This window comes from Lupinus angustifolius, chromosome LG14, assembly GCF_001865875.1.
Source record: "Lupinus angustifolius cultivar Tanjil chromosome LG14, LupAngTanjil_v1.0, whole genome shotgun sequence".
NCBI classification, from domain to species: Eukaryota; Viridiplantae; Streptophyta; class Magnoliopsida; order Fabales; family Fabaceae; genus Lupinus; species Lupinus angustifolius.
The window spans coordinates 14170918-14190420 of record NC_032022.1 but is presented as its reverse complement, the minus strand read 5'-3'; the positions used below and the strand labels follow the sequence as shown (position 1 = coordinate 14190420).

At 32.1% G+C, this 19503-nt stretch overlaps 2 protein-coding genes across 2 annotated transcripts; one reads left to right on the top strand and one right to left on the bottom strand.

The window, feature by feature from the left end:
• Nucleotides 1176-5487, top strand: LOC109327063 (xylulose kinase). Its single transcript, XM_019560060.1, has 11 exons — nt 1176-1374; nt 1643-2297; nt 2440-2528; nt 3096-3160; nt 3525-3580; nt 3765-3885; nt 4002-4076; nt 4143-4196; nt 4294-4385; nt 4462-4636; nt 5026-5487. Exons 1-11 carry the CDS (start codon nt 1316-1318, stop codon nt 5256-5258), a joined length of 1674 nt encoding a protein of 557 aa, XP_019415605.1. The 5' UTR covers nt 1176-1315; the 3' UTR covers nt 5259-5487.
• On the bottom strand, nt 6351-8769 carry LOC109326767 (tubulin alpha chain). Its single transcript, XM_019559570.1, has 4 exons — nt 8529-8769; nt 8213-8447; nt 7744-8114; nt 6351-7194 (listed from the first exon to the last, which is right to left on the bottom strand). Exons 1-4 carry the CDS (start codon nt 8619-8621, stop codon nt 6538-6540), a joined length of 1356 nt encoding a protein of 451 aa, XP_019415115.1. The 5' UTR covers nt 8622-8769; the 3' UTR covers nt 6351-6537.

Below are 19503 nucleotides of genomic sequence, written 5' to 3'. Positions count from 1 at the left end.
AACAAAACTCAAACATAAACAAATGTTTTGTTGGTCCTAGGTGAATGGACTTTAGTCTCTTAAAACATTTGTTGGGTACTACTAAGAGTATTTCCTCGTTCTTTTGGGTAAGGAACATCCTTTCTGGTGTGTGTGGTTGGGGTAGACATCTGCTGTCCCGAAACAATGTATCATTCTATGTGCCACTGATTATGATTAATTATTAAAATTTTAATTTAAATATATTTTTTCAACCAATCATAATCACTGGTACATGAAGTGATACTAATTATGGGACAACAAATATACTCCCGTGTGGTTGTCCCTTCTAACAAGTGTTATTCATAAGAATTAAACTCTTAACTTTTTGATCATCCTAGATATTTAATAGGGTATTACACCACTATACCAACACTTTGTTAGTTTCTCTTAAATTATTTGATTATGAGTTTAATGCTCAAATTCATGTGTTGAAAGAGTACTATGTAAGCATGTATATACCTGTAGGAATTCAAATAAGTAGCTATTATTTATGTTAGTTACGTAAAATTTAAAATATTTGTCGGTTTGCACGTACCTTCCTGTGAAAAACAATAGAATTCCACCATAAAGCTAGAGTGAAATGCACTCCACTATCAAGTATTGTAATGTTAACATACTATGAAAATATTGTTTTAGGAAATAAATAAAGAATGTAAGAGTTTTTTCACTTTGAATCATTCATGTGATAGTAAATATTATCAAATAAATGATCAATAATGTAAGCGTAAAAAAATTGCATAAATATTGAACTGGAGATATAATTTTTATGTAGAAAATATTAAATATAATATATGGAGAAATAATTTTATAGTCCTTAAACAACCCTATTACGATTACCAACACACATGCGTTGGTTCAAGTGGTACATGTTTGATTCCCTTAAGCAAGAACCGGGGTTTGAGTCTTGTGGATAGAAAAAATGTTCGTTGAGAGAGTTAACCTTATTACGATTCTTATTAAAACAACTCACTAAAAACCAAAAAACTGTAAAAATGTAATGAATAGACTAAAACTGTATTACTGTATGACTCTACTATCCAAAAAAACTATAACTTATGAAATAAAATGATTATGGCCCACACAATTTATCCGGTCTCAAAATTTGAGATTATTGAGCTGGTCTCAGAAGGAAATATAATTTGACAATAAATAATTTTGAACTATATTTGGATGTATCTTTATCCAATTCCAAATCACTTGTTCTCATCCAAAATCAAAATCATTGCTATAAAGTATAAACCACGTCCACCTCTATCATCTAATTTTACACACCACACTCAAGAGCTTTGCTCCAATGGCAGATTTCTCTCTTCCTCAAGACTCTTATTTCCTTGGATTTGATAGCTCTACCCAGTAAGTTTATCTTCCATAATTGCATCTCAATTGTTGCACTCTGTGTTCTTTTGTTTTTTAATTTGTGGGGTCTATTTGCATTGCATTTTTATGGGTATGATATGATCCTCTGTTATATGTAAATAAATTTATTTGATGAATTTAAAGTTTCAATTTTTATTTTGTGGGGTTTATTTACATTGTTGTTTTATGTATATGGTATGATCTTATGTTCTATGTGTAATGTGAATTGCATGAATTTAAAGTTTCAATTTTTTTATTTTTGAAGGTCATTAAAGGCAACTATACTAGACTCCAATCTTAACATTGTTGCATCTGAATTGGTTCACTTTGATTCTGGCTTGCCTCATTACAAGACTAAAGATGGGGTATATAGAGACCCCTCTGAAAGTGGCAGAATTGTTTCACCAACTTTGATGTGGGTTGAAGCTCTTGACCTCATTCTTGAAAAGCTCTCCAAATCAAAATTGGATTTTGGGAAGATTGCTGCTGTTTCGGGTAGTGGACAACAACATGGTAGTGTGTATTGGAAGAATGGTAGTTCTCAGATATTATCATCGTTGGATCCTAAGAAGTCATTGTTAGATCAGCTTGAAAGTGCTTTTTCCATAAACGAATCGCCAATATGGATGGACTCTAGCACCACTGTTCAGTGTAGGGAAATTGAGAAAGCTTGTGGTGGAGCCATGGAATTGGCTCAAGTGACGGGATCACGTGCGTATGAGAGATTTACCGGCCCCCAAATTAAGAAAGTGTTTGATACTCAGCCAGAAGTTTATAAGAACACCGAGAGGATCTCGATTGTTAGCTCCTTCATGGCGTCTATTTTCATTGGTGATTATGCTGCTATCGATCACTCAGATGGCTCAGGCATGAATTTGATGGACATAAAGGAAAGGGCCTGGTCTAAATTAGCACTAGAGGTTTGTAATGCTAGTACCTTCACTTTCACTAATTGATTCGTTTTTTATGCATCTTAGAAAATGGCCATGGTTTGGATGGTTTCGCTAAATATCCCTAAATTTTGTCCAAACCAATACGATTGACGTTCATTGACTGTTGCAGGCAACTGCCCCTGGTTTGGAGTCAAAACTTGGAAAGTTAGCCCCGGCATATGCTGTTGCTGGAAATATTGCTCCATATTTTGTAGAGAGGTTTGCTTCACATTATTTATATATTTCTATTTTGCAATGCAGACAAGGTTTATGTCGTGTATTGCTAAATAGGAGACACTGTGTAACACCTATATGGCATCCTGTTGTTTTCCAGTAAATCTGATAGTTCGCTTCTACACTATATAGATTTACAGTGAAATTGCTGCCTTTAAAATTTGAAATGATTATGAATACATTTTTACTCAAATACTTACCACTCGTGGAATTGCGATAATTGCCAAGCAAATTAGGCCAGTCTAATTATTTCTTATGTGGTTGGCTTAGATTAATTGTAGTAAAACATAATTCTGCATGATATACATTTTCAGTTTTTTTGAGACCTACAAATCTATTTGCATGTTATCCATGACGAGTAATATAGGTCCGTGTTGTATTAAAAGAATATAAAATTTATGGACAACCACTTGCTGGGTGAATAGCCTATGTTGTCTTTTGACATATAAGGTGTAGTGGGAAAACTTCTATGGTTCTTTATCTAGTTGTTTTGTTCGTGTGGTAAATCAAAATACTTATATTGATTACTGGACTTTATTTGTTTCTGATCAGGTACCACTTCAACAAGAACTGCTTGGTTGTTCAGTGGTCAGGAGACAATCCTAATAGTGTGGCAGGTGCTATAATTACGCCTATTCTGCCATATATATCTTATTTGCACATTGTATCACTTACCACACCATATTGTGTTCCGCATGCCATTCATATTTCCCAGACCATATTACTAATATCTTTGAACTTTCAAGCGGTATATACAATTTATTCTCTGGAAGTTATGCTGATTCTGATATCAGATAAAACATAGAACAAGTGTGTTTACTTTATTGCAGTGTAAATGATGAAAATCTTCCCCCAAAATGGAAATCCCAAAACTTAAATTCCTTTAGTGATTTGTTCTGGCATCATCATACAAAAGTGTTTTTTATGTCTGATAATTTTTCCTGCTTATCTTCTAATGATTAACCATATTTGGATATGCAGGTTTGACCCTAAACGTTCCAGGTGATCTCGCCATCAGCCTTGGCACTAGTGACACTGTAGGTTAAGATACATATTCTCATTTTACTTTGTCTCTGTCAGTGTATCATAATTTCTTATTAGAAAACCTTGGAGGAACTGATATCAGTGCACCTTGCCATGGGGAGAATCCCATTATATGCTTAATGTAAATTAACGCCTACTTTCAGTTCTAAATTCTAATATACTCTGCCTTATGATCAGGTGTTTATGATCACCAAGGATCCTAATCCAGGATTAGAAGGACATGTCTTTGCTAATCCGGTCGATGCAGAAGGTTACATGACAATGTTGGTATACAAAAACGGGTCCCTTACCCGAGAAGGTACTGTTAGTGTCACTGCTGCCTGATATGTCATACATATATTGTTGTTTTATTTGCATGTGTCCCGTGAAATATTATAGTCCTAGTTTCTAACCCAACCCTATCTCGATTGTCAGATGTGCGCAACCATTGTGCAGAGAAATCTTGGGATGTTTTCAATAAATTTCTGCAGCAAACACCACCCCTAAATGGTGAGTATCACATAACTTTCTCCTAATCATATTCCTAATTATTCTCACGACGTTTTTTCTTAATAGGTGGGAGGTTAGGTTTCTACTACAAGGACCATGAAATTCTACCTCCTCTTCCAGGTGACTTATTATTTTTCGTGCCCACTAAATTCGCTTGTACAGAATAAAAGTGACTTGCTTCACTCAATAAGATACTAACAATTGTATCTTGCCACAGTTGGTTACCATCGCTATGTTATAGAAAATTTCTCAGGCGATTCACTGGATGGACTGAAGGAGCAAGAAGAGGAGTTTGATCCTCCATCTGAGGTTAGTCGATACATGCAATTCATCTCGATAGTTGAAATTCTAGACACAAACTTTTGTATTGAGCAATAAACTACAGGTACGGGCATTGATCGAGGGTCAATTTCTCTCAATGCGAGCTCATGCCGAAAGATTTGGGATGCCATCTCCTCCGAAGCGAATTATAGCCACTGGTGGAGCATCAGCAAATGAAAGCATCCTTAGCTCAATAGCTTCAATTTTTGGCTGTGATGTCTATACAGTTCAAAGACCTGGTAAGCAATAATTGAGAATCTCAGCATGATGTTTGACCCGTGTATATACATGTTACTATGTTACATTAGATACCACTGAATTCTGTTTCATGACTTTCATCATTCCTTCAAAAGAAATTTGACAAGTTATTGACTTTGAAGTTTAAAATACATATAGGTGAAACACGGTAGCTAGTGCATGTATTGAATATGAGTCTTGACGCAACAGTATGGTTGTTGCCTCGTGACTAGTAGGTTACGCATTAACAGTCCATTATATTTTGTGTCCACGGGTGGGCATGGAATTGAAAAACCGATATATATATATATATATAATGATTTGGTTATTCTTATTTGATAGCGATAAACTTGCCTAATTAATAAATAAAAAATGTCGAACTTTGTAACAGACTCAGCTTCTCTTGGAGCGGCATTGAGAGCTGCACATGGCTGGCTGTGCAACAAGAAGGGTGGTTTTTTACCGATATCGGATATGTACATGGACAAGTTGGAGAAAACATCCCTGAGTTGCAAACTTTCTGCAAATGCTGGAGATCAGGAGCTAGTATCTAAGTATGCTACTTTCATGAAAAAGAGAATTGAGATAGAAAATAGTCTTGTCCAAAAGCTTGGACGCTGTTGAAATACACAACTTCTTCACTTTGCTGCATAAGACATATGTCATAGATAGTTGTTAATGGAATAAAGTAATTACAAGAAGCTAGGCATTACTTTGAATAAAATAATTACAATGTTCTATTTGACTTTATTATAGACTTAAAAATTGAAATAAGATATTAACCTTTTTTTATATGCAGTGAACATTATGCATCAAATTGAATGCATGATTCAAATCCTATTTGCTAAAATAAGTTTGATATATTTCAGGAGTTTTTTGTAGTTATAAAATGAATGGTGGAGACCCAAAGACAATTGTGATTCAGGCACATTCTTATCAGCTAATTAATACAGTTTATAAATCGTCAAGAATCCCATGATGTTGCATGTTGTGAACTTTTTCTAAACTATTAACAAAACCGAATGTTTGGTGCGTTGGTAATAGTCACCATGATATAGAATTGAAATGTTTATATAATTGCTTGAATCAAACAGAACCCAAGTTTCAAGTTGTGGGTAAGATGAAGGTTTTAATAAGCATTTCCCACTGCGGTTTGAGTGTTTGTTGCGTTCAAAAAACCAAACTTAAAACGTTAGTATGATGCATCAAGCAAGGAAGAACAGAAGGAGAAAGTGAGATAGTGAAAATGGTAGTGGAACAACAGTTCACCGCGAGTGGTGAGTGTGAAAAGAAGACACAAGTGACATTATTATTGATAAACAATCAGGACCGTAGTTTATAGCTAATGGTTAATACTAAGAAATAATAGATGACAGTGTCAGAGTTGGGGGAAAATCCATATCATTGACACCGCAACTCAACAGATGTGGGATTAGTTGAAATTTCTTACTTCAAAGACGAGATATATAAATTGAGAAGTGATTGATCTCGGAAATGGATACTACCAGGGATTTTGGGTCGTAAGATTTAAGAGAACTTTACCTAAAATCACTTTCGACTTGAGGGTAAGAAAACCTGGTGAAAGACAGATCAAATAGCCACGTTAGCTGTTGCTAGCATGTAAAGCAAGCGCAAGGAATTGTTGCTGTTCTATTCCAATTTTGATACTACCAATAGTACTTCTCAAAGAGACAATGGATCTTTCTTCGTTTGGTTTAACATAAGCAAAATATAAGCCCACAAACGATCATCAAATATATTTGAAACGCAAGATTTTGTGCTATAAAAAGCACTAACATTGATCACAAGCAACATCCAACAAATTAATAAAAACGACACATAGTTTAAGTCCCAGATAAAAAGAAGTACATAACAGGAAGCAGTGACATATTAAAAATTCAGTCTAATAGTCATCATCTCCTTCACCATCCTCTCCATCACCGGACTCGGCACCAACCTCCTCATAATCCTTCTCAAGAGCAGCAAGGTCCTCGCGAGCCTCAGAGAACTCACCCTCTTCCATTCCCTCGCCAACATACCAATGCACAAAAGCACGCTTCGCATACATGAGATCAAACTTATGGTCAATCCTGGAGAACACTTCAGCAACACTGGTCGAGTTTGATATCATGCAAACAGCCCTCTGAACCTTGGCAAGGTCACCACCAGGAACCACAGTTGGTGGCTGGTAGTTGATACCGCACTTGAACCCAGTTGGGCACCAATCCACAAACTGAATGGTTCGCTTGGTCTTGATGGTAGCAACAGCAGCATTCACATCCTTTGGTACAACATCACCACGGTACATCAAACAACAAGCCATGTACTTGCCATGGCGAGGGTCGCATTTCGCCATCATGGAAGATGGCTCAAAAGCACTGTTGGTAATCTCAGCAACAGAAAGTTGCTCATGGTATGCCTTCTCAGCAGAGATAACAGGGGCATATGAGGAAAGCATGAAATGAATCCTTGGGTAAGGAACTAAGTTGGTTTGGAACTCAGTTACATCAACATTCAAAGCTCCATCAAACCTCAGTGAGGCAGTCAGGGACGAAATCACCTGCAAAATTAATTTCAATTTAGGATTTAGAGTTCCAACCCATCATATGAAATTAAAATCAAAATTTAGATTTTAGAGTAGCAACCTAGTCAAAACAAATTCAAATTCAAATCCAACTAAGGATTTCAGCCAAGTCAAATAAAATCAACTTGAAATTTCAATTTCGGACCTACAGTTTCAACATAACCACAACCTCAACAGTTAATTAAATTAACTAATAATTCCAACAATCAGGGCTATCAATTGGACAGATTGTCAACAGGATCAAATCTAATTAAATTAAATATCAACCCCATTTTACGAATCAGGGATTCAAAACCTCGTCAAATTAAATTAATTCCACTATTTGATTTAGTGTTCCAAAATCATCAAATACAAATAAAATTTTACATCAAAATGTACACTCTAATCCAATTTAGGAATCAGAGCTATCTGTAAAAATCAACCCCATTTGACCATAATTTGATTGATCAAATTGAAATTTCAAATAATCTATGATTCTAAGGCACATTCCTTTCAAAACTAACATAGAAATGTGTATATATATACCTGAGAGACAAGGCGATTGAGGTTGGTGTAGGTAGGGCGTTCAATATCAAGTGAGCGCCTACAGATATCATAGATTGCCTCATTATCGAGGAGAACAGATACATCAGTGTGTTCAAGGAGGGAATGTGTTGAAAGGACGCTGTTATAAGGTTCCACAACTGAGGTAGAAACCTGTGGTGAAGGATAAACGGTAAAACCTAGCTTCGATTTTTTACCATAATCAACAGAGAGACGCTCCAAAAGAAGCGAACCCAAACCCGAACCGGTTCCTCCACCAACCGCATTGAACACCAAGAAACCTTGAAGTCCGGTGCAATTATCTGCAAGCTTACGAATCCTATCGAGACACAGATCCACAATCTCCTTTCCAACTGCAACAACAACAATGACACCAAAACGCAGCGTTTTAGTTTGCTTGAAAATTTGAAATGAGATTCCAATAGGAAAAACGGTTGAGTTTGTTGGTTACTTGTATAATGGCCACGTGCGAAGTTGTTTGCGGCGTCTTCTTTGCCGCTGATGAGTTGTTCAGGGTGGAAGAGTTGGCGGTAGGTGCCGGTTCTCACTTCGTCGATGACGGTTGGTTCCAGATCTACGAAGATAGCGCGAGGAACGTGTTTTCCGGCACCGGTTTCGCTGAAAAACGTGTTGAATGCATCGTCTCCTCCGCCAACGGTTTTATCACTCGGCATTTGTCCATCAGGCTAAGAAAAAAACAAGAAAAAACAGAATCAGAACAAAATCAACAATTATTGAAATTCAAAAACCCTAGATCTTAAAATTACCGTAATTCCATGTTCGAGGCAATAGAGTTCCCAGCATGCGTTTCCGACTTGAATACCGGCTTGACCGATGTGGACTGAAATGCACTCTCTCATTTTCGAAGGAAAAATTGAAGGGAATCGGAGAGGAAAGAAAATAAGAGAAGGGAATTGGAGAGGAAAGAAATGAGGTTGAAGTGGCGTTTATTAAGACGCCTTCTTCTTCTTTTTCTGTTTTCTGTTGTGTGTGGAAATGTTTGTGTGGGGATTTATATAGGGAGGAAAAAAGAAAAGAAGGTGCTAAATTTGAAATGTGTGGTTTAAGATTAACCAGAGTTACGCTAACCATGGTTTGACAGCTCATAAAGGGTTATTTTATTTTTGAATTTCTATGTTACAGACATGACCCACTTTCACTCTCTCTACTAACCGTTTCGGTCTATTTGAATTTTGATTTTGATTCGGATAGATACGAAATTCCAGGAATGCCATTGGTTTATGTTGCTGCCATAACCCAAATTAACATTCTTCTTTTTTTGTTTCAGAAACATATTTTCGTCCTGCAGTCAATTCTGTTCGAGTCGAAAATATTCATAGGTATGTAAGACTAATTATCTCAGTATATATTTTTTCATCTACAAAATTCGAACCCAAAATATTACTAAAGGGGAATCAAACACATATCACTTGAACCGACATATGTTGGTCAATCGGAGCTTTTTCATTCAATCAATAAGGTGTTGGAACCTTGATAATAATTGAAGGGAGTTTGTACATGTTAAAGATTAAATTTGTAATAAAGATTAATCTATTTGTATAAGGTTTCATTAAGTCCCTATGATGACCAATAGTGGTATAAGATCTTAGTAGATCATAAGATAGTTAAAAGATTAAATGTTTGATTTCTAACAACAACATTTGTTGAGAGAGACAGACCTCAGAAGAAATTAATTTCTTATCCAAAAAGGTTGAGAGACATTATTTGTAGTACAAAAATATATATGAAATTTGTAGTATTTTAAAATAATTTTCCAAAAAGTTACTTGAAATAATATTTAGAAGAAAAAAATGAAAGTAACTTTTAATAATTTGCTTATTAATTTTACCTTCAATTTTTTTAAAATTTATATTAATTACCTCCAATTAAAAAACCTTATTATTTTTATTGTCTCACTTTATCTTCAGATAAAATAAACTTGCAACAATTATGAGCTGGGAGTTAATGACTACATGACTATAAGCTTACAACTACGATCTAATTTTGCCAAACATTAATATATTGTATTTTTTATTTTCTCCATCTTTAGACTTATTTTAATTAACTAACTCTTCATATTTAGTTTTCTTGCAAAAGGTAAAAAGGGTAACTAAGAAGAGTGCATCCATGACCATGAGAAGGTGAATGGACCCAATATATGGGTCACATGCTATCTTCAATGGTGGGCTATCAACACTCACTCTAGTTCATAAATTAAAATGTTTTGTTACCAATATAATAGTCTGATATAAATAAACAGAAGCATAATAACAGCCAACTAGAGGTGTAAGCGATTCAATTCAATTTAATCCATCTAAACCAATATAATATATGTTTAATTTGTTATTGTGATGAATTTATTGAATAGTTTCTAGATTTTATTGCATGCAATTTTATGGTAGTTGATGTGGACTGCATTGTCTATATTTCACAATAGTTTATAATTTGATGTGATTTTGAGGTTGTTTGGAATTTACAGCATCAATCTATATTTAGCTTCACATTTTTTAGTGTAGCTTCAAATTTATTATCTTATCTAAAAATATTTAATTTTGGTCACTCTACATGACCACAAAATAAATTAATTCGGTTTCTCATGTTTTCTCTTATTTATTTATTTTGTTATAACTAAGATATCCTCTCATCTTATAGATAAACAACTAATTTATTTTAGGATACGTAATTATCACTTCTAACAAGTGTCGTTCACGAGAATCAAACTCTTAACATTTTGATTTATTTGGAAATTAAGTAAAGTGTTACATATTACTAAACTAAGACTTTATTAGTGGTTCACTCTTAATATTGTATAACTTTATTGAATCAATGTACTCCTATTTATTATCTTATTTTAATTTGATGTTTGAAAATATGTAATTTTAGCCACAATTAAAATTGATTCGACCTATCACACTTAGTGATCTTGTAATTTTTAATTCCAACCAACCATAAATATATTACATTTCATACTAAATAATATTACATTTGAACCAAAAAGTTTAGGATCATCTTTACACAATTTTTAAATTCAAAGGCTTAATCATATTTCATACTAAATGTAGGAGGACTTTCACAACAGCACTGCAAAAAACTCAAACTAGCACCCATTATTTTGGAAGCACTGAACTTTGGATCCTAGCACCGTCCAGAGAAAAGGGCTCACCTGACATTGAAAACAAAACACTATCAACAAAACTTTTGAGCTATACATAATTACACTTATACCCCTGAGTTTTAGTGAAATTATATAAATCACACCTAACTTTTCTATATCTACACAAACCTCCCATAGTTTTTATACTTTCATTACACTGACCACCCCTGCATGAGAAATAAGTGTAATTTTGTGAACAAAAAATGTGATAAATGCAATTAAGTTAAACAAAACATGGAATATTGTGAGGAAAAATCCAAATAATATACAAATTAATATATCTTTATTATTTTTGGTTAAAAAATGTTCAACAATTCTAAAAAGATATTGTTTAAATCGCTCTTATACTTTATCATAACGAACCAAAAATAATAAAAAGGTATCGACTCATATATTATTTAGACTTGTCTCCACAATATATAATATTTTGTTTAACTTAATTGCATTTATCACATTTTTTGTTCACAAAATTACACTTATTTCTCATGCAATGATCAGTATAATGAAAGTATAAAAATGATGAGAGTTTGTGTATGTGTAGAAAAGTGAGGGGTGGTTTGTGTAATTTCACTAAAACTCAAGGGGTGTCAGTGTAATTTACTCTAAAGAATATGATAGCTCATAACCAAGACATAGGAATGATATATTTTCCTACTAAAGTAATATATATCACTTATAAATCAATCATTAATAAATAAAGTATTACTTTATATCACATGATATTTTTCTTATAGTTGTAGAGAGATTTATAAAATGATATATCATTTTCCTTCAACATTATATTCAATTAAAAACGACTAATGGAATCATGTCGAGGATAAAACAAGACTTGGTAAACAAAATGATAATATTCTATCATGTTGATCCATAACACAGAAACTCGTCAAAATCATGTTAGTTTTTGAGTACTAAATACTAATATAACTTTCACCATTTATCGGGGTTAAAATCATATATATATATATATATATATATATATATATAGACCAGGTAGGTTTTAGAATGTCATATTGTCACATGAATAAAATTCAAACATCCAGCATAATATGTTTCCATGTGGAGAAAACTATTAATTATATAGAGGTCAGATTAGAACAGTAAATTTGTTGTTCTGTCCATATCAACTGCATGTAATGTTTGAGGAAAGTTACAAAATTTTAACGGGAATGGACAAATAACATGATGTGATTGGCTGGTGAGAAGAATCAATATCATGTGCTTTGTTTGGATAACAATCATGGCTCAAGGTAATGGAATCATACATGAAAAGCGGAAGTACTAGATTTCCTCATATATTAGACTAGATAGTTACGGAATTTGTTTACTAATATCTCCTCCCTCTATGGGTAAGGATAAAGAATCAATCACTTTTGCGGTGTGTGATCACCCTCCCAACAAGTAACATTTACGAGAATCAAAATCTTGACCTTTTGTTTTTTTTTTGGACCAGTAAACCAACATCATGTGGTGGATAGTCGGGGAATAATACAGCAAATTGAGCTGTAATGAATTCTCAAGTTTTGAAACTATTTTGGTGAGAAAGATTTAGCACCCAACATGCACAAGCTTACTAATTAATCTTCTCTACCCTTTTGTGCCGGAGAATTATCTTTAAAGCCTATAAAAGTGGCAACTAAAGCAGAAAGCTTAAGCTCACATATTATCACTATCACTATGGTCACTTGCTCAGCACATAACAAATCAATAAGAGACAAGCTAAAGCATCAAAAGAATATATAGATTTTCTATTCTCTTTCAAAACTGAACCCTACAATGTTAGAAAATGCACAGTGCTAATGAAATTTGGGTCTTTCATCCATAGTTAGAAAAATCAAATAGTCAAAGTATTCAGAACATAAGAGAAAATTTCAAATTAATTAGTGTGAAGACTTTCATTGAAATAGTTGCTTCCTTGCCTGACAGTAATAAAACAACTCACAACCAAACTCACCTAACATATACAGAAAGGACTGACATTAGAGGAAAAAATCTCAATCAATAAAAATTGGAACAAATGGGTTAAAAGTTGAAAAACAAAATCTAATTTGGTTTTAGGAAATTCCACTCAATCTCTAATCCAGAAAGGTATTTGTTTGATAATGATAATATGAAGAGAATCTGTATGCTATCCTAAGAGAGTTCAATCATTTGACAGAATGCACATTTTATTATAGGAATTAGGAAGCAAATAGTTGTTTCAATATAATAATGAAAGAATATAGAATATGCAAAATATAGGACTATATCAAATGCATCTTAAAGAAGAACAATTAATGAATATGAAATTAGACCAGAAATTAGTGAAAAAAGGTGAAAGGAATAGTGGATAGGCCACTGAAAATGCTTGCACCTAAACAAAGGGGTCTCTTTCTGAACAATGTATTCTAGTGAGGAGCTCTTGAACTTTAGATTCATATAATCATAAACTAAAGATGAGAACAATGTTCATTGCTCAGTTAACTGCAAACCCCTAATCAGACAAATTCACTAACAATAAGGCCATAGTGTTATGCAATACAAGCCACACTAGAAACAAGCCAAGCAAAACTGCATCAGTGAATCATATAAAGGTTGGAAAAAGTAACTAAGTTTTTTGATTCCACAATGCTCCCTGATATTATTCATGGACCACATGTGATCAAAATGTTTTTTTTTTTGCTCTCTCCATTTTCTAGTACAATATTTCCTGCATAAAAACAGTGACTTTTTTTTTCACCTGCTCAAAAATCACCTCAACAGAATCGTTTGACCAAAAGGGTCTTCTCCAAATCACAGAAATAGCCTTGTTAGATTAAAACAAAAGCGGAAAAAAATAAAATAAAAATAATGCCTAAACCTCAAAGAAAAACAACATGCAGGAATATGGACAGAACAAAAACAAAAAATAATGATACGAGAAATTTAAATTAAAAATATAAAGAACAAGGAACTAATAAACTAATTCAATGTGTTAAAAAATTTAGAAAAAAACACATACATTGTCACTGTAATGATCAGTAATGAGAAAGAGTACAACTTTAAGGATACATACATTTGAAACTCAACAAATCATGAAAATCCTTGATACACTGTCTTCTTCTTCTACTTGGCGTTTTAGTGTCCATGATTTATGACCAATCTAAATGCTCCTCTTTCTTCCTTTCAATCTCAGCTTATGGAAGGAAAAAAACAGAAGAATGACCCTTAAAACAAAAGGGTGTTGTTTTTGTTGCAGAAGCAGATATTGATAAAAAAACCAAAAAAAGAAACAAAATTTATATTATGGGGATGAAATTGGAAATACATATATATAGTTATAATATATAGATATATATAATACTTAGTAATATAATATGCCTGGCTCCATTCTGTTCTGCCATTTTGGAAGCAATGAAGAAAGAAAGAGATGAAAATGAGAAAGGTAGCTACATTGCAGTGTGGTGTTCTCAATCTCAGGGTCTATGAATGGAAGTGAAGAAGGTTTGATTTACAAAGGGAAGATGAACATGTACCTGTTTGGGAGGGAAAAGGGTATAAGGGTCATTGAAAGAAAGAGAAAAGAGGAGAACAATAACCATGTCATCATCATCATCATCCATTGTTGATGCTGCTGCAAAACAGAACATGAGCAGGAACAGGTACCTTGTTTTGTTGTTTTATTGTTTCTTTCTCTCTCTAGGATTTTAGAGAGAGAGGGGGTGGGGTTGTGTGTACTGTGTAGTGATGTCTAAAATGGGAAAATTGATTGGTTGGAGAAGGGAGTATTTGAAGGAGTTGAGGTTTTTGGCTTTAGGGAAGGGATTTTGTGAAAGGCTGTTTCTCAGTATAATGATAAATTATCTCATTAAATTTATTATATGTGTTTTTTTCCTCTTTTTTCTATAAATTTTTATTTTAAAATATATTATAAAATATAAAATAAAAAAATGTTAAACAATGATTGAATTTAAGGAGATAAGTTATCTCATAATATAATAAAATATTTTATTCACTTATATAATACTTGATCTTGTATCTCTCCTATGTTGGTCTAGAGACAAAAGTGCATACAAAACAAAACAAAAATAGCATTATATAATACTATTGCCCTTACATATAATTAGGGGTGAATATAGTTTTCATTATTCGATCATAAATTGTTGGTCGGATCATTTTTTGAACTTGAGTATATATTCAAAGTTAATTTGACCTTACATATTGACTAGTTCAAGCTTTAAACCTGAACCCGACTCTAGACCCAATTAAATATAATGCATACTCATTTTAGATAAAATCATCTCAATATTATCTATTAACAATATAATGAAAAAATTTCTTCATGCCACATGTCACATCCTCCTCACATGTTGTTTTCCCTTCATGCCACATGTCACATTCTCCTCACATTTTCCCATCTTAAAATGTTCTAAGTTATTAAAAAATTAAAAAAAACTCATCCATGTCACATGTTATTACTATGTACTTTCCCACACTATCATTACTTTTTATATATTTTATATGTTAATAATTTAATATTAATTAACGATTGGTCTATGTCGCTACCCCACCAAAATTGAGTGTTTATAATACCTATGTTTTGTTATGTTAAATGTAGTAGACATTGAGCATTAGATGAGATTAAAATCATTTTTCACATCCAAACTATTTCTTTACACTAATCTATGTATATTATTTAAGGTTTACTATTCATCTAAGAATAATTGCATTTTTACACCTCATCAAAGTTTTGTAACACTTTTCCAATTGAAATTTAATATTTCAGATTCTTTGAATTTTAATTTTTCTCTATTATAATTGAAAAATCAAATTTCCAAATTGAAGTTTTTTATAACTTTTAAATATATTTTTAATAAAAAAACTCATTTAGTATAATGATTTGATTTCCATTTTTTCATTAAAAAAATCATTCCATTTTCTATAAATTTTAAAATATTTATTTTAATAAAAATAATATGGTATCATGTTTCAGACTTTCACTTTGTTAATTCCATTAGAAAATTCAAATTAAAAATTGTCATTTATTTTTCTTATGTGATTGAATATGTAAATACACAGGTAAGACATGTATTCTCAATAATATGAATGTATAAGTAACATGTGTGTTTTAACTATGTGAATGCATGAGTAACATGTGTTTTCTTAGTAATGCGAATGTACAAGTAACATGTGTATTTTTAGTCATGCGAATGTACGGGTCACATGTGTGTTCTTAACAATACGAACGCACGAGTAACATATATTTCTTAACCATATAAATGTACATGTAATATGTGTTATTAATCTTGCAACAAAGAAGTATTGCCCCGTGCATCGCTGATGCACAGGTATCTTGCTAGTTTATTATTATTAATATGTAATTTGCATATAAAATGATATATGTATATAGGAATGACAATAAAACTAAATTTGTGTATACTAGTCTGAACCCAACCGAATTTAATGGAAAACCTAAAGTAACTAGGTTCGGGTACAGGTTTTACCCAAGTCCAAGTTTTAGGTTCGGGTTTGATATAGTTGATACCTTAACCCGATTAATATATATAAAATTATTAAATTATGCATATATAAAAAACCTATATATATATATATATTTGACATAATTATAGAACACATATATATAAATACATGTTTCGGGTTCGGGTTACTTGAAACTCGATGGGTTTGATGATGGTAGCTTTGTATTCAATCCAGCTTAATTTGGGTTTTGAATTTCGGATTTGGGTAAGCACAAACCCGATTCCGACCTGCCCCGTTGTCATTCATATATGTGTATGTATTATTAACCATGTATATAAAATGAAAAATTATTGAATCAATGACACTTTCGACCAAAAATATGTCATTACTTTGTGCACATTTGAATAGGGATACATACAAACATGATAAATGAGTGGTCATATGACGGGTCGTGCCGAGTCATGTTTGGTCTCTAACCATCCCTAAATATTGACTTGGTCAAAATTTTGAACTCAAATCTGACCTATACCCAATGAGACATGACCAATTTCAGGTCCGATCATAATCAGGCTGTACTAAGTTAGTGAGTACGGTCAAGTCATGCTCAACCCTACGTATATAAATCCTTAAATGAATACACAAAAATTACAATTACAACTTTTCTCTTCAATAACACCCCTTGCCACAAGTTAAACTATTTTCCACATCTTAGTTATATTTTGACTGACAAAGTGTAAAATGACTTATGGCCTTTATTACCAGCTATAAGATTTTATTGACCTCCTTTTTCTTCTCAGATTTATCCCTTTTTGCTCATGTTCTTTACTTCTCGTGCCTACTCTTTAAAGTCTCAGCCTTGTGACTAGGCTTATTGAGTTATGATTTTCTCCTACCTGATAGTCCGATGTACGAATGTGAGACCAGATTAATGTGCTGATTAAAAAAATTAAAATCTAAACTATTAAATTTTTTGAAATATCATATGTCATTATCTCTAATATTCAACCCAATTCACTTATTTTGTTGTGAATTATAAATTTTCCAAAATACAACTATGGCATAGGCCCAACTCATTTAACATATTCAACTCCTATATAAATTAAATTACACATATTGATATTTATTGAAACTACATACAATAAGATAACCAAAAAAACTACATAGAATACCCATAAATTTTTCTATGCAACACCAACTTGGCAGCATAATCAAGCAAAACATGTTGCCAAACATTTCTTTCGAAAGTAATAAAATACATTTATGAAATATTAATTTGTTTATTTTCTTTTATTCCCCTAAAGTCAACTCACAAATATTCTCTTACGAAAAATGTCAACAAGAAACTGACAAGGCTGATACGGTATATGGTAGTTTGTTTATTTATTATATTAACTATCTCTTTCATTTTTCTTCTTAATTAATCTCCTGTTTTTCTTAAATAGTTAAACATGCAAAACAAAAGATGGTACATTTAAAGGAAGATAGAAAGTAGATGAGTGTAATTAAGTAATTGTTTTATAACTAATAAATGTGCTGGTAACAATAAATGGAATAAGTTATAAGCCGCTCTGTCCCTATATTTATGTATGACAGACATATAAAAGCTGTTTTATTTTATGTTCTGTTCTGTGCCTCCAAATGAGAATGTTTAAGAGTCTCCACAGTAGTGAACCTACACTTTGTTATTAAATGGATTTTACTACTTATTTTATACGTTGGATGAAATTTTGATGATATAATCCATTATTTCATCATAACACATTTGTAGTATTTAAAAAAAAAACATCAGGAGTGATCTTTTAGCATTTCAACCATAAATTTTTAATGTCCAAAACTCTTTTACTTACCAAATAATCGTACGTTTTGAAATTATTGCAAAAATACTTTGGTTGTAATAAAACAATAAAAATTGAAAAATCATGAGAGGGTACTTTCTACACAATAATTAATTGAAGTTTTACGTTATTAATGTAAAGATTTATACATAACTTATTGTATCATTTATTTGTATTGTTATTTTTGAACATTTAATGATGATTAAATATGAACGATTGATGACCTATTTACAATGTATAATACTTTTACACTATCAACACATACATTTTTTATCTTAATAATATATATATGGTTGGTATAGTTATTATTCATCATGTGTTATTTTTTATTTAAGGATCAATATTCGTTAATACATAAATAATGATACAATAACTTGTCATATTAATATGGGCTGGGCCTGAAACTCCTTGAGAATGTTGGCCTGAAACAATCATCAACCGTGTTTGCGGTTGGGAACTAAGATCAGGGTCAATTTATTTTTGGGTCTAAGACAACTAGATACGTAATTTATGACCCAATGTATAATTATTATTGGTACAATTTGCTGAAAATATAACTAGATAAGTAAAGAATGCTTATCTGTGATAAGTTTGTTAATTAAATTATAAGTTTTCAATAATTTTGGTTGACCCACTACTTGATAAATACAAATGAATTAAAAGCTTTTGACTCAGATCATAAATAACTCTCATTATTCACTTATGAGATAGATACTAATAGCTAGAAACTTTTTACAAATGCTATGTAAAGTCAACTATATATAGCATATACCTTATTTTTTATGAAATAAGTGTTCCTCAAACACATACATAATAGAATAATAATACCTTCTTATTGTATTTTATTTTCTTTGCTTCACTTGAAACTCATTTGGTATGAAATAAAACTATGCGAACATTCTCAAAATTGAAGAGATATATCTCTTGATCATGCTTTTTTAATTTTAAATTTAGACATTTCTATAAAGAGTTATCAAGATAGTTATTATTATTGAAGAAAGGATTTGTTGATTCATATAAATCCTTTGTTGATGAAGAACTCCGTTAATTCGTGAAACATTTTATACTCAAAATGCAATGTATCTCCATGAAACACAATCTCACCAACAATTTTTTTGTTATATTCAATTAAGTTATATCTTTCAAGAGCTTGAGAAATAAAAATGATAAAAATATTGTGCACAAAAAATCATATTTAATAATTATTAAACTAATATTGCGCCACTCATTTTTCAACTATAACACACACGCTTTGTGATATTTCAAAGAAAATGACACACACTTGGCATCTTCAATTTTCTCAAATGCTTAATAATG